Genomic DNA, 15052 nt, shown 5'->3' with positions numbered 1-15052 from the left:
TAAACACATCTGTGTGTGCCTGTCTGGTAAATGCACGCCATCTAAGGCGAAACTCTTTTCTGGTACACAATCTACAGTCACGCAGGTGAGTCACTCACTCAGGTGTGTGTGTGTGTGTGTGTGTGTGTGTGTGTATGTGTGTGTATGTGTGTGTACGTGTGTGTGTGTGTGTGTGTGTGTGTGTGTGTGTGTGTGTGTGTGTGTGTGTGTGTGTGTGTGTGTGTGTGTGTGTGTGTGTGTGAGAGAGAGAGAGCGAGAGAGAGGGAGCGAGAGAGTGAGATTGGAGCTCTAAAATATATGAACAATACACATAGTTCTTCTCCCCTCCTCCTTCTAACTTTAGCTTTCTATATGTTTATGTTTGTTTTACATACTCCTGTGTGGCACAAAGGAGCGTGCAATCATAAATCCCTCAATCGCTTCAATGGATTTGAGATTACTCTGAGTTTGAGACGCTAGACCACGCCCCCCGTGGGCTGTCCCTCGCGGAGGGATTATATTATAACAGGGCGCGTGTCTCCGGAGACAAATCTACTTTCAACTGCTAAACAGGCACGAGTTTGGGTGCCTCCCGTTCCACTGTACATCGGAGCTCCTCGGACCGAAACAGACAGACAGGTGCACTGACTACACCACTGAAACAGACTCACTGGCTACACCTGCGCCTCTCTAAAGAACAACAACAGACAGACAGATTTTCTTACTTTCTGATTAGGAGAACCGCGCTGTACTGCAACGAACTCTGACAGCCACACACTGACAGGTGAGAGGAGAAGGGGGAAAACAATACATATAAAAATGAAACTTGAAGTGTTCTCCGCAAGCCACTTCGTTCAGAAGCCTATGGAGGTTTGCAGTCACAGTGATGCGGAAGGTAGCGTCCCCTCTCCCCTATCCGGGGACGAGCTGGGCTCAGACGGGGACTGCGTGGCCAACAGCCCGGCACCTGCTACCCCGAGCAGCAGCGATGGCAAGGGAAAGCCCTACACCCGCAGACCTAAGCCGCCCTACTCCTACATCGCACTCATCGCCATGGCCATCCGGGACTCCGGCAGCGGCAGGTTGACTCTGGCCGAGATCAACGACTACTTGATGAAGAAGTTCCCGTTCTTCCGGGGCAGCTACACCGGGTGGAGGAACTCGGTGCGCCACAACCTTTCGCTGAACGACTGTTTCCTCAAAGTGCTCCGGGACCCTTCCAGGCCATGGGGCAAGGACAACTACTGGATGCTGAACCCGCACAGCGAGTACACCTTCGCTGACGGGGTGTTCCGTCGCAGGAGGAAGCGCATCACTAAGGGCCGGTCCGGTGGTTCCAATAAGGACACCGAGACCCCTGACATCCAGACACCAGGCGAGGAGACTCGCATCTCGGCCCCTGCTTCTGTTCCCTCCCGGGAGGAGAGGGTGATGGGAGCCAAGTTCTCCAGCTCTTCCAGCTCCTTCTCCATCGATAGCATCCTCAGCAAGCCCTTCATACGTAGGGAGGACAGAGACCACACCGATAGAGACAGTGCACATGCCAACCCCGGTGCCCACCGGCTCTACTGGCCCGCGGGTTCTCACCACATGCTGCCCTACACACTGGCCTACCCACCGCTACCCGCTGTTATGGCACACGCACATGCACAGCACTCTTACCACCAGGTCAGCACCGGCGCGTCACACATGTTGAACGTGTACAGGTGCAGCCTCGCTGAGCACGCAGAGCACACCAGGGACCCACTCACAGCTCTCCACATGACGTCGCAGGGCCACATGCCAAACTCCGAGGCTGCTTTCTCCCCTGTGAAAATGCACACAGCGCGAGTTGGCAGCTGTCATCCTTTCCAGATAGATTCATTGCTCTCCTAAAGCCAACGTAACAGACGATAATGTAATTATGTATCTTAAATTTGCCATGTGCACTTTCCTATGCGCTCTACGTTTTTCGAATGTCTTAAAAAGGGCATTTCAGTGCATTTAATTAACTGTTTCTGATTATAACAAGTCGTTTAGCGGTGATGAATAACGTAATGTGTTATTGTTGTCATGACTTTATTTCTATCTGGTTACTACTAGGACGAAGCAAATGAGTTGCAATCTGACATGCCTTTCCACTGTGTGTGTTTGTGTGTGTGTGTGTGTGTGTGTGTGTGTGTGTGTGTGTGTGTTTGTTTGTTTGTTACGTGGTTCTTAGGTCATTTCTAATGTAAACGACGGCTACCATGTGCCAACGATTTGAAAAATATAGTACTATGTATGTGTTGATGTAGTTTTGTATGACTTGCTGAAAAATATTGTATTTTAAAATATTTGTTGGATTGTTGATTACTCCATGTAAGGAGGCTGCACAAAAAGAAAGGAAATACACGGGCTGATTTCCTAAACATTGATTCATGCATGGACAATATTTTTTATGAGAGAAAATAAAAACTCATTGGGGAAAAAATATCGACGCAAACCAGGAGTATTTCATTTTTGATATTGTTCTTGCCTTATCTTTACCTAAAGGAAAATAAAGAATCATCTATATTTTTCCATTAAGTATAGGCCTACTTGAAGTGTGTTTGGAATCAGAGGGCGGAAAAAGTTTGCATGGGTGATCAGTGGAAGATCCGATATCTATCTGCCTGGAACTGGAAAGGCGTAGCGCCTGGCAACACTGGCGCTGTTTTGGCATACTCACCACTTAAACGAGCATGCTGAAGTACCAGAGGAATGAAGAAAAAGATATACAATCATTTCAGACATCTGCCTACTCTGCACGGCAAGGCACAATTAGAAAACAGCAATGTTAGGCACAGAGAGGGATATACATTCACAGATTTACAATACTTACCTCTGTCTTCCTCTCTGCCTGCACCGCACGGAACAGCACAGCTAAGGAAGCAACACTGTTAGGCACAAATTACAGCTCGGTTGAGCTATTTCTAAATATTTAAGGGTGGTGAGATCCGTCCCAGAATGGGGAGTGCTGAATTATGTCAAGTAAATCATAGAATCTGACGCTTTACACGAAGGATCATTAACTTTAACTGCAACACAAGTCTAGGAAGGTTGTTCCGAGTGAGGGGGTTTGAGTTCAGTTATTACGGACATTTAGCTGCACACTAGCAAATCATGTGTAGTTATAATGTACAGTATCTATTAAGCACAGTGAAAACATACACGTCTCCTCAAGCTCTTCTGTATAGGTTTCGAGGATGAAATCTCAGACTTGGGACAAATGCACTCTATCTCTAAATGTAAACTATGGTTTATGCTTAAGGATAAATTGTAGGCCTACCATAGCATGCCACCCAAGCTATGGTGTACTCATTAAACATGATCTGTTCTGTGCCGTTCACACGAGGGTAAGAAACGTGCCTGCGATCTGGGTCTCCAAAAAGCATTGTACAAACAAATATAGCTTGTTCAAATATGACATTTGAATTTACTCTGCCTTGTAGCTTGTTCTCGTTTCAAGTCACGCAATTCAAAATGTCATACTGAAATAATAGGCTAATACATACTACTACTAATTATTATTATTATTATTATTATTATTATTATTATTACTATAAAACAGTGCATTTCATGTTTTGTTTTTTTTAAATCACCAACATTTGAAAAATATATATTAGACCTTTTTCATCCTGCTATAGGCTATGTTGAGGATTTTTTTAAACACGTGACAAACATTAAATAAATGTCCTGATTTTCTGAGTAAGATTTACAACAATATCTTTAGAATATAAAAAAAGATGTGGGATGAATTGCGACATTTAGCTGACTTGTCCACAACAACGAAGACACAGACCTGCGTATGCTAAACGATAAGCTATACAAATAACTTTTACCAAAACAATGTTTAAAAATGAAATGACCAAAATACAGATTGGACTATTGTAAGGGTTTAATAACGAGAAACAATCATTTTGGCTGGCTACTTCATGCGCCAAGTCTATAAATGATCACAACACACTTCCAATAAAAACTAAATGATTAGACCTTTCAACACCGACAGGGGATATATGGGGGTTATCCATAGAAGCAAGGATGCAGTCCATACGGGATGTCTCGAGCTGTCCACCGTCCTGAGGGAAACCCTTGACGTCATCACATGTAGTGTTGCCCACATTAATTACGATTCCCGTTACCCTAACAATGTTAGGCCTAATGCTATTGACAAAGTTGCAGACTATCACTAGCAAGTGCTGTATCTAGACAAACATTGTAAAATAGTATAGTATAAAATTAAATAGTATACACAGAAAATATCGTGACTAGTACAATATTGTATTGTGGACCAATGAGAAATGAGCCTATAGGCTAATGAGAAAGATAATCTCAAAAATTGCTCAATTGATAAACGATCAAATCTGAAAAGTAAAAGAGCAAATGTGTTGATACATTTGCCATTTTCCATTTGCATTTAACCCTGTCTTTCTTGCGAGGGGTTTTCAGTCCCTGGGCAGTCGATCTGGGCACAAATAGAACCGAAGACATTCTTGCTTAGGCCCATACATGTTTCTACAAATACAATGCATGTGTACAAATATTTTGACATAAAACATGACCTGTCCGTCCTCCTCAATCATGCACATTGATGCATAGACCTAGGACTGTACTATGCTAACAAAAATAAAACATGTCACTATAGTTTTACTCAGCAGTCTGCAAACTCGGTCCTGGGACCCCCCTTGGATGCACGTTTAGTTTTTCCCTTATCACTACACAGCTGATTCAAATAACCAACTCATCATCAAGCTTTGTTTAGCTGTGTAGTGCTAGGGCAAACCAAAACGTGCGCCCGGCGGTCTAGGTGACAGGTAAGAGGGTTGAGTCCCGTTTCAGGAACAATGCTGCAACCTGCAGGTGAAATCCCGGAACAGCACACCTGTATGTTACGCACTGGGCAAAGCACTAGCACCGACGGCAATAACAGGTGAACGCTCCATCAATGTAGGCCACCGTTATGTTTTCATTCTGTAGCCTAGGACTAGCTCTCTCAGGTGTGTGGAACAGGAACCAGTTAAAGATATGGCGTATCCTAATAAACTGATAACATGCCTGAATCTGAGAGCAGTAGATGCTGTGCTCCATTCAATACGTATCGCCGAAGTATCCCGGAAGATCCACGTTCAAATGGCATTTCCGATTGAGCCGACGTAGCAGTGTTTACCGTGAAAGCAGTCTCCGCCACCGCGGGAACATTTAATTGTCAATCGCGGTATATAATACGGATCTTCAGCGCTAATGATTGAATAGAAACCTAAATATTATGTCGTTCTGGAGCAGGGTTTAGGCCTGGAGTCCAGGCACAATGTTAGGAAGTTCAAACAGTCAGTCACTCTGCAGGCCGCTGAACCGCGCCTGAGCTTCTGGAGAAAGAACCTGGTACTCTCAGCACAAAAGCCAGAGTTGAGCTGGACAGGAAGCGCGGCTGCTTGGGCGCCTGAAAGAAGACATAAAGACTCACATTGCCGTTAAAATACGCTGGAAAGAGCTATTTAAACTATATTTAATCTCTTCAAAATGAGTGAAAAAAATGCTCAGGCAAGATGTAGGCACTTGTCAAAAGAAGCGAGGAGTCAAAGTAGGCTACAGGCCTATGAGAAAGACCAACAACCAGTGGTGCAAAGTACTTCATTAAAAATACTTGAATATACTTGTTTTTTGGGGTATCTGTACTTTACTATTTATATTTTTGACAACTTTTACTTTTACTTAATTACATTCCTAAAGAAAATAATGTACTTTTTACTCCATATATTTTCCCTAACACCCAAAAGTACTCATTACATTTCGAATGCTTAGCAGGACAGGACATGGTCTAATTCACACACTTATCAAGATAACAACACTCCTCATCCCTACTGCCTCTGCTCTGGCGGACTCACTAAACACAAATGAAGCATTTGTAAATTATGCCTGAGTGTTGGACACCTGGCTATCCGTAAATAAAAAAAAACAAGAAAATTGTGCGGTCTGGTTTGCTTAATATTTTTTTATTATTCACACTTTTACATTTACTTTTGATACTTAAGTATATTTAAAACCAAATGCTTTTAGACTTTTACTCAAGTAATATTTTACTGGGTTACTTTAACTTTTACTTGAGTCATTTTCTATTAAGTTATCTTTACTTTTACTCAAATATGATACCTTACTTCTTTTTCCACCACTGCCAACAACCAGCAGGCCTGTGTTCCTATGGAAAGAGTGTGTCGTTTTATGGCGTATCAAAACAAAAACAAAAAGTCAAACAATATAAAGCAAAATTGTAATTTATGTAATGCACCGCTTCATTCATTTATTATTCAGCAATATCCTACATATTAAATACACATTCATAAACAGAATTCTGAGCCACATTTTTCATGAACTAATATTTGAATGGTGTAAGCCTTTGTATAAATAATCAGGGACGTTAAAGCAATATTAGCTATAATATTATAGTTGACACTTCAATATTTACCAAAGATAAAAACAACAATTTATATTGTTCTAGGCTGGTGTTCTTCAGGCTAAAAGGATCAAACTCGGACAGAAATGCAAAGGATATCCATCACTATTAAAAACCAGAACCCATGTAAATATGTGATATAATTGTTGTTTACTAGATGTTTCAAAACAGCTATAATAAGAGCTCCTATACGCGCTTTGCTGTGAACTCGTAAAAGCAGTGGCCAGTCTTCAAAGTGCTCTCGCGCAGAACAAAGTTTCCTCCTAGCCGCGGAGGCATCCTGATCACTGCGGGGGTCATACGTTCTGATGTCGCAGGAAATTCTAAGGCCATTAGGTTCCACAAACTTCTCTGTGTCACGGTGGAAAATGATTTTATCCTCACATCCTTTGTTGTGAAGTGTAAAGGTTATTGTTGATGGCCATTGTTTGAAAATCCTTTATATCTAAGGACTACACATGAAAGGACGGGGGTAATGTTAGACAGACACACAAATAGATGAGGAGCTGATTAGTTTATTACATATTTTATTTTCTGTCGACTTTCTAAAGCTCGACTATCCCAATATATAATGCCCGTATCATAAATGCAGAAATGAAATCCCGTAGCCCCAGTTTGAACCTTAAATTATTATATTCTGATGTGAGGTTTAGGCCTAGTCTACTGTATACAGTTGTTTACTCTTTCCTTCTAACTGTTTCAATTCAGCGGCATAAAACAAAATAAAGCTCAGTGTAAAACAAATCCAGGTGGTAGAAATGAAATGAGGGAGACTAAGCATACAAACAGAATGGGGTGATGTGATTTCAGTACAAATTAAGATTGATAATCTACATTTTACGTTATATTAATAATTTTTTGCCTATGACCAATTTTGGACAAATATTGTTTGTAGTCTTTTTGTATTTCTGTATAGCCTAGACCTACTCAACTGTAACAATGAGCTGTTTATTATAAACGTATACAACTACCAAACATAATAGGTCGGCTATTTACAAAGCATATACATACTGAAAAATGACTGAAAATGATTGCATTATTTAACTACTAGGCTATATAAACGAATATTTAGCTCAATATGTTTAAAAAATATATAACATTAGGTGGTTGAATTGAAAACGAGGAAGTGTAGGCCCTATCAAATGCAGGCATAACAAAGGTAACCATAAAAGTCATCACAGTATAAATATTAAACAAGCTATCTGCATGATGCAGGCCTGCAATATAGTGTCATATAGTGTCAACCTTGTAACAGGATTAATACACTGTGAATTTGTAGACCACGTTTCTGAACAAATCCTATTTCTCTCGTTGTTATCATTATTGATCATAGGGCTTTTATCTTTTAAGATTAAATAATTGCATTATGTTGGACAAATCTGTATTATGGTCTGTCTTCATAGGGGAGGAAGCTGTCGACGCCCGCGCTCCTAATTTCGGTTCTCTCTCTAATGAACGCGGGGCCCAGGGGACCGCCTCGAGCCTAGGGCTGTAAACTGACACTGGTGCGCTGTGTGTGGTATCCAAGGCCGGCCGCTCTTGATGGAAAAAGCCTGCTTCCACTCATGTCAAAGTCATTTACTCAGACCCCCCCCCCTTGCTCATGCATGCACCCCAGCGAAATACAACCACCTTTCCCCCGGTAGTGACTCTTACGGTTGGGTTCTGAGCGAACTAGGAAAACATGAGATAGGATTTATACTACGAGATTTATGAGCCTACACAGTTTGTTCTATGTGTCGCTTCAACAACACCGCCTTTACTGGATCGGTAGGCCATCCAACATGATATTGTTGCATGGCAACACAGAGAAGCAATTTATATTTCTTTAAGAGGCCTACTCTAATATATAATTGCCTATACTGTTATACCCTCAGTATTTCATTACAGAAAATGTTTCCGTTATTCAGTATAATGACACTTAGCAACAGGCAACAACATGCAAGAAGAGTGTTGGAGATGGAGCTCTTTGCCTTGTGTGCTGGCGTGTGACGCTGTTGATTGGAATGTCTGGGGAGGTTTGATAGATGGCATAATTGCGTGTTTTTGAGATGTCAGAGAGCAGGGGAAAGAGAGAGGGTGGAAGAGGGAGGGGGTGCGAGATAGAGAGAGAGGGGCTTGACTCTGCTGCAGCGACTGGCGGTGGAATGGGAGGGGGGCTCTAGTCGTCACTGATTTCAGGGGGGGTTTGGAGATGGGGGGGTCTTAGAGGAAAGAAAGATTTACGAAATGATAGGTGGTCGCGTTTTGTTTGGCTGAGCGGCCTCGCGCACTAAATTGAGGAGTCTTCGCGTTTCCTCCCCTTTAGGGATTAAGGCGGGCGATGGCCACCCGGTGCGCCGCAGAGCTGCACTCACCGCCACGGTGATACCGAACCGCACCGGAGCCTCTGTGTCGAACTGAACCTCCGCAAAACGCCGCATTATAGCGAGCGCTCCAGCCCTCACTGGATACTCTGCTCTCATCTCTCTCCCACATTCTGACACTGCGAACTCGCTGCAGATTTTCTGCGTAATAGGAGAGCCCAACAGAACGGAAGATAGTTTTTCCTCTCCAAGCCCTTGTTTGTTGAATTCCGAAGACCAACGGCGTGTGTGATTTGTAGAGGACTTTGAGTAGAAGAGACATTACTTGCTATCACCTTATTTGAATCATATACGTCCCTTTTTCTTTCTCTAGATCTCTTGCTCAATCTCACTCTCCTCTTTCCCCCATCTCTCTTTCTCATCTTCCCCCATCTCTCTTTCTCTCCTCACGTTACTGCTCAGCTACGCAGTGCGTCAGCGGAGCAGAGATGACGACCGAGACGTCTCAGCAGCAGCTGGACCCACCGCCTCCCCTGAGGTCCAGCCCGGCCTCCGGTGTCCTGCACCCCGCCATGATAAGCCCACAGGCTCCCATGGACAGTTCCTCGACCGGGGCCAAAGGCAAGAAGGCGAACTCCGGACTGAGGCGACCAGAGAAGCCTCCCTACTCCTACATTGCGCTCATCGTCATGGCGATACAGAGCTCACCCACCAAGAGGCTGACTCTAAGTGAGATCTATCAGTTTCTCCAGGCCCGGTTCCCCTTCTTCAGAGGATCCTACCAGGGCTGGAAGAACTCCGTCCGGCACAACCTTTCCCTAAACGAGTGCTTTATCAAGCTGCCAAAAGGGCTGGGCAGGCCAGGCAAAGGCCACTACTGGACCATCGACCCGGCCAGCGAGTTCATGTTCGAAGAGGGCTCGTTCCGCCGCAGACCCAGGGGCTTCCGGAGAAAATGCCAAGCCCTAAAGCCCATGTACCGGATGATGAACGGGATAGGCTTCGGTACGTCCATTTTGCCGCAGAGCTTTGAGTTTCAGGCGCCCGGGTCTCTTGCGTGTCATAGCAACAGTTACAACTTGGACATGATGACCAACTCCATGGCAGGTGGCTACGAAGGGCTTAGTGGCCACCACGTACCTCACATGTCCCCGAGCCCCGGGTCCACGTACATGGCCAGCTGTCCGGTAACGTCCAACGGGGATTACGGTGGACCGGACAGTAGCAGCAGCCCTGTGCCCTCGTCCCCGGCTATGGCCAGTGCGTTGGACGGTCACGGTCATTCTCCATATGCCAGTACCTCCGGACACTGGGCGTCTCCCGGCGGCTCCCCGTACATCAAGCAGCAGCCTCTGGCTTCCAGCAGCCCGGCGTCCTCTGGGCTACACTCTGGTATGTCCCCCTACTCCCTGGAGCAGAGCTACCTCCACCAGAACGCCAGGGACACGGCCGATATCTCAGGTAATAAACGTTGTGTAAATCAAGTCATAACACGTTAATATATAGATGTGAAATGTCATGCGTAATAACACTTGGTCAATCACAAAAAGTACTGCATTTTTTATACACGTGGCAAACAAAAATATTTGCAGGTTGACAATTGACTTGCTCTTTGGTCAGTCATGCTGTTTTCTGGAGGCTAAAAACGCAACTTTACGCAATGCGTAATAGCCTATAAAATTGCTACATTTGTATTTGTGAAAATTATAGTTGGCCTACCTTATAGACAATATGCCGAAAATCTTATAGACGGTATTTTAGACAATCTCCTACATGCAGAACCAAATGTAGTCTAGTTGAATATCATTAACAGTTACAACTTTGATATGTGTGATACGCAGATGAATCAAAACTTTGGCAAAGAAAATAATTATACTAATATAAAAGTGAGTTGTTGCGACCTAAATATGTAATGACTTGCATTTGTAATACCTCTATAAAACTATGTTGGAGATGCATATGTCTCTTAATGCATTTTCGATGTAATGTTATATTCATATAATTTAATTAAAATGACTGGTTCACGTGGATGCATCTCCTTCACATTGCAGGTTGTGTTATGGCAAAAAAGCTTCCCAATTTTATGGGTTAAAATAATTGTATTGTATTTCTGATTATTAGTTTGCAACTATATTCTGTTGTGGAACTGAGGAAACAATTTGAATGACATAGGCCGAAATAATCCTATTTGAGGGACTCAAAGACACAAATATGCATGCATTATTTATTATAAGGACAATTCAGATGAGGTGGGAAATATAAGAGCAACCACAGCTTCTTACAACGGAAATGAACAAAATAGTTGAAAACTGTTCTTGAATATATAGGCTAGGCCTTGGGAAAAAATAATGTATGGGGCTGCGTTCTTGTTTACATAAATGTTTGGATAGGAGCTCGACGCAATGGGCCATAATGAAAACTGTAGCCACATTATACGCATTGCTCCTTAGGCCAGTTGACCACTTGTAATTTAGTTCATGTTCATCTAGTTTAAAATGCTTCTAATTTATCGAGGCTTTAATAAAAGTCCAAGGGATTTCTGAGAGCGGAATTATTCCTTCTAAAGCCTCGGGGGTTACCTAAACAAAGGCTGTGCGAGTCGGATCACACTGAAGAAGATGATTTAAACAAGCGCATAGGCCTATACCTACCCACAAGAGACTCCAAGCCTTGTTAAACTTTACGCGACTTCTTGTAACTATTTAGAGGATAAGCTGTTATCTGTGCTAGCGGGGTCTTACACGCCTCATGACGACTGTCAATCACTGCGGGTGTGTTGTCTCTGAAAATGGGGCGCAAAGGCTGCAGCGCGAGGCAGGACCATCAGGATAAATGCCTGCAGTCTCGAGGAGAGAAAACACCGCACACTGCGGGTACAGGCGTCACATCTGGAGTCCTTATGAACTTGATGAGGATCACGCTCTCTGTCACTCTCCCCATTTCCTTCTCCTCACTCTCACTCTGACAGTGTAGCTGTCCTGATATATACATACCTATCTATGACAGGACCTATGTTCTTATTTTACCGAATCAATTATTTGTCTGAAAATAATTTTAGGCCGTAAGACCTATAATTATGATGAATTAGCACGTGTGATGTTGCTACTGTCTATATGGCCCTCAGGAGAAATGGACAATCAAGGAGGGAAAACATAAGTTACTGACCTAATTAATATTTCATACCTCTTTGTGAACGATATGGATGCCAATTGGTGTAGAAAAGCACTGAAACATAACGAGGCTGTTTGATTATTATATGCCTATCAAATCACTCTTAACTTCAGTCTAACCAGATCATGTTAAATTAAAGACTAAAAATGTAAGACTAAACATTCTCTAGGTCAAATATCTGTGTACACATACTACAACAGTCACAAATGAGAGGGGCTCACGTAAAATATGTGCACCAACTCAACTAAACTCAACAAACATTAGAGATGCTAGTATTGAGAATGCAGAGATTCAGAAGTCAAGTCATGATAGTGGTTTCCGTTTGGCTGATTTTTTAATTAAAGGAGACTGCTGCTCGAATGTATATTTAGCTCAGCATGAGCAGAGGCTACATGTCTAGGGTCTATGCATCTAATTTGCACACATCCAAATAACATATTGTATACAGTGAATTAATTGCATGGTTCAATTTGAATAATTCTGAAGAGGAAATAGGCATAACACATGCAGTTTCTTTGGATTGATTGTTTTAGTGGCATTCTCCTGAAATGGAAATACTAAGGACGGAGACATGGTCATTATTTTACCTATTCTCAAAAGGCCAGCAAATCCCTGTTTATTCAGCAATTAATAATGTATTACAGGTCAACATAACATAATATAACATAGTCTAGTAAAATAACAAATGAACAAATGTCCCTACCGTGATCGATTAGGTTTAATCTATAGATTCACTGAGAGTGATTTCTTATTTATTCGCGTGGTGTTATGGGACTACGTCTCCGCATTGTTTACTGGCCAAATTATTGGAAGATGTGTCAATTTCAAACCTTAAAATCTATATCAGAAAAATAGGCTACATAATACACTGAATACTATAACATATTTTTACACATAGTCAATGTAATGCATAAACGTCAGAGTGTTGTTATCCTATATTCTGAAAGAAAACTGTTTTTTGTTGTTGTTGAAAAGTCAAGCATTTACAATATATAAATATTTCTGAATAATACTAATATGTCTGACTGCTCCTCTATGCCACACACGAGTATGTAAAACAATTCTATAAACTTATAGAAAGATAAAGTTAGAAGGAGGGGAGAAGAACTGTATTGTTCATATATTTTGAAGAGCTCCAATCTCTCTCTCTCTCTCTCTCTCTCTCTCTCTCTCTCTCTCTCTCTCAGTGGGGATCCCTCGCTACCAAAGCCACTCCTCACCCGTGGTCGACAGGAAGGATTTTGTCCTGAATTTTAACGGCATCTCCTCGTTCCATCCCTCAGCCAGTGGATCGTACTATCATCATCATCACCATCACCACCATCACCAAAGCCTTTGTCAAGACGTCAAACCGTGTGTGATGTGAGCAGGAAATGTAGTGCGCGTAAAGGCCCAAACTGTGCTCCGGAGATGAGAATGAACACAAAATCGAGCAATTTAAACTGATTTTATACATGTCTGGCGACAGTTTAAACCCAAATAAATGGCCTGTCATCTTACTGATGAGATCGAACAATGGGGACAGTAGCCTATTTTTGAGAGTCTGGAAAAACTTCTCGAGTCAGGATATATTTTCGTCGTCTTGATTGGTCTAAATGAAGGACAGTATATTATGCACTAACTGTTTCTGAAGTGAAGGACCCACTGGGCACAGATGTCAGTTCAACCTCTAATTTTTATTTACATTTGTTTGAGTTGTCAACTATTGTGAACTCAACGGGAAATCCCCCCAAAAATCACCATGTCATTGGGTTCAGGTTAAAAGTTAGGGGGGAAAAAGACGAAACCCACTGGGCACAGACGTCAATTCAACGTCTATTCCATGTTGGTTCAACTTAATTTCATTGAAATGATGTGGAAACAACGTTGATTCAACCAGTGCGTGCTCAGTGGGAATGCCCTTATGTTGATGACTTTTTGCCAATCCAATGGGGTTTCCACGTTGATTCGACGTCATCACATAGATTTTTTTGTTGTTGGTTGAAATGATGTGGAAACAACGTTCAACACGTTTTTGCCCAGTGGGAAAGCACAAACGCTTATGACAATGAAACCACTTTGCCTTATTCTGTTCTCTATTGGCCAACGTTTTCTTCTTCAAAATAAGTTTCAAAACGATTATAATTATGTGTTTGCTGTCATTACTTGTGCAAACACATAGCCTATATTTTATGTAACTAGGCCTCTGTTCTGATCTATAAAAGTACATGCACATACACAAAGCTTTTTATAACAAAAATTGCAACAAATTTGCACTTATTGTATACCCTTTTTGAGATTAGCTTAATTTTCCTCGTTGTAAAGTGTTTCAATAAAGCTGATATATTTTCCGCTATACCTGCCTGCTTGTCTCTCAGAAATATAGCATGCTAATTATAGGCTAATCATTGGAATTTACTATTATCATAGGCCTATTATCTTTGTTGATAATTTATGGAGATTTGTGGTTCATATTAGATTTGAGTCGGTGTAAATTTGATTATTTGGCATTCACAGGCATACTTTTAATAACCAAATTCAACGTCTTTGTTTTGTATGATAACACTTTGTAACGTAAAAAACGTGCTTAAAGAAGGTGAAGCAAAGGTAAATCAAAAGCGTGGATTCTAGGTCCATTTTAAAACAATCCCATTTAATAACTAGATATAAATGTTGTGGAAAACGAATGATCATTTGAAGAGAAGCATTGTATACTTTGAGCCACGAGGATAATTATGTAAGGATTTTTATCTTATGGTATAGTAAGAATGGGGGGAAATGAAATAAGGCGACGGCTATACAACTCGCTGCATGTCTTTATCGTAGACAGTGAGCTGCATTATCAATATTTACCCATAGACTTCGTGAGATAAAAGGCAGCTGGTGTTTAATACAATCTAATTTACTTTTTCCGAATACTTGGTGAATGTTAAGTAGAGTAGGCCTAGGTCATTTCTATTTACGTAGGCCTACAACAGTCTAGATTGTTTACAAACTCGACTGACGACGTTGGAGACTTAGGAATTTGTGTTGTCTCATTGCGCCATCTACAGCCTGGGCCAGCCTGCCTGGTTCCACAGCGGAAAGTCTTCCGCGTCACCAGACCTCTACCCCCCGGCCTCGTAGCAGATTTTTCAGGATTGCACATTTTTTAAGAACTTGTAAA

General features: G+C 42.1%; 2 protein-coding genes across 2 annotated transcripts; both read left to right on the top strand.

Moving 5' to 3' along the window:
• The first annotated feature begins 505 nt into the window (after positions 1-505).
• Positions 506-2433, top strand: LOC110524661 (forkhead box protein Q1-like). The gene has a single exon (XM_021604506.2). It carries the CDS (start codon positions 799-801, stop codon positions 1852-1854), a length of 1056 nt encoding a protein of 351 aa, XP_021460181.1. The 5' UTR covers positions 506-798; the 3' UTR covers positions 1855-2433.
• A 6209-nt stretch (positions 2434-8642) lies between these two features.
• LOC110524660 (forkhead box protein F2) lies at positions 8643-14242 on the top strand. Its single transcript, XM_021604505.2, has 2 exons — positions 8643-10197; positions 13095-14242. The coding sequence occupies exons 1-2, from the start codon at positions 9225-9227 to the stop codon at positions 13271-13273; spliced, it is 1152 nt and encodes a 383-aa protein (XP_021460180.2). The 5' UTR covers positions 8643-9224; the 3' UTR covers positions 13274-14242.
• The last annotated feature ends 810 nt before the right edge of the window (positions 14243-15052 follow it).

Source organism: Oncorhynchus mykiss, chromosome 5, assembly GCF_013265735.2.
Source record: "Oncorhynchus mykiss isolate Arlee chromosome 5, USDA_OmykA_1.1, whole genome shotgun sequence".
Taxonomy (NCBI): Eukaryota; Metazoa; Chordata; class Actinopteri; order Salmoniformes; family Salmonidae; genus Oncorhynchus; species Oncorhynchus mykiss.
This window is presented reverse-complemented; position numbering and strand designations above follow the sequence as displayed.

What these genes read in the sequence shown, in the direction of transcription:
- LOC110524661 (XM_021604506.2), top strand. Translation starts at nt 799, where the DNA reads ATGAAACTTGAAGTGTTCTCCGCAAGCCACTTCGTTCAGAAGCCTATG.
- LOC110524660 (XM_021604505.2), top strand. Translation starts at nt 9,225, where the DNA reads ATGACGACCGAGACGTCTCAGCAGCAGCTGGACCCACCGCCTCCCCTG. An exon ending in GGACACGGCCGATATCTCAG is followed by an intron (nt 10,198 to 13,094) that starts GTAATAAACGTT and finishes TCTCTCTCTCAG; the next exon opens with TGGGGATCCCTCGCTACCAA.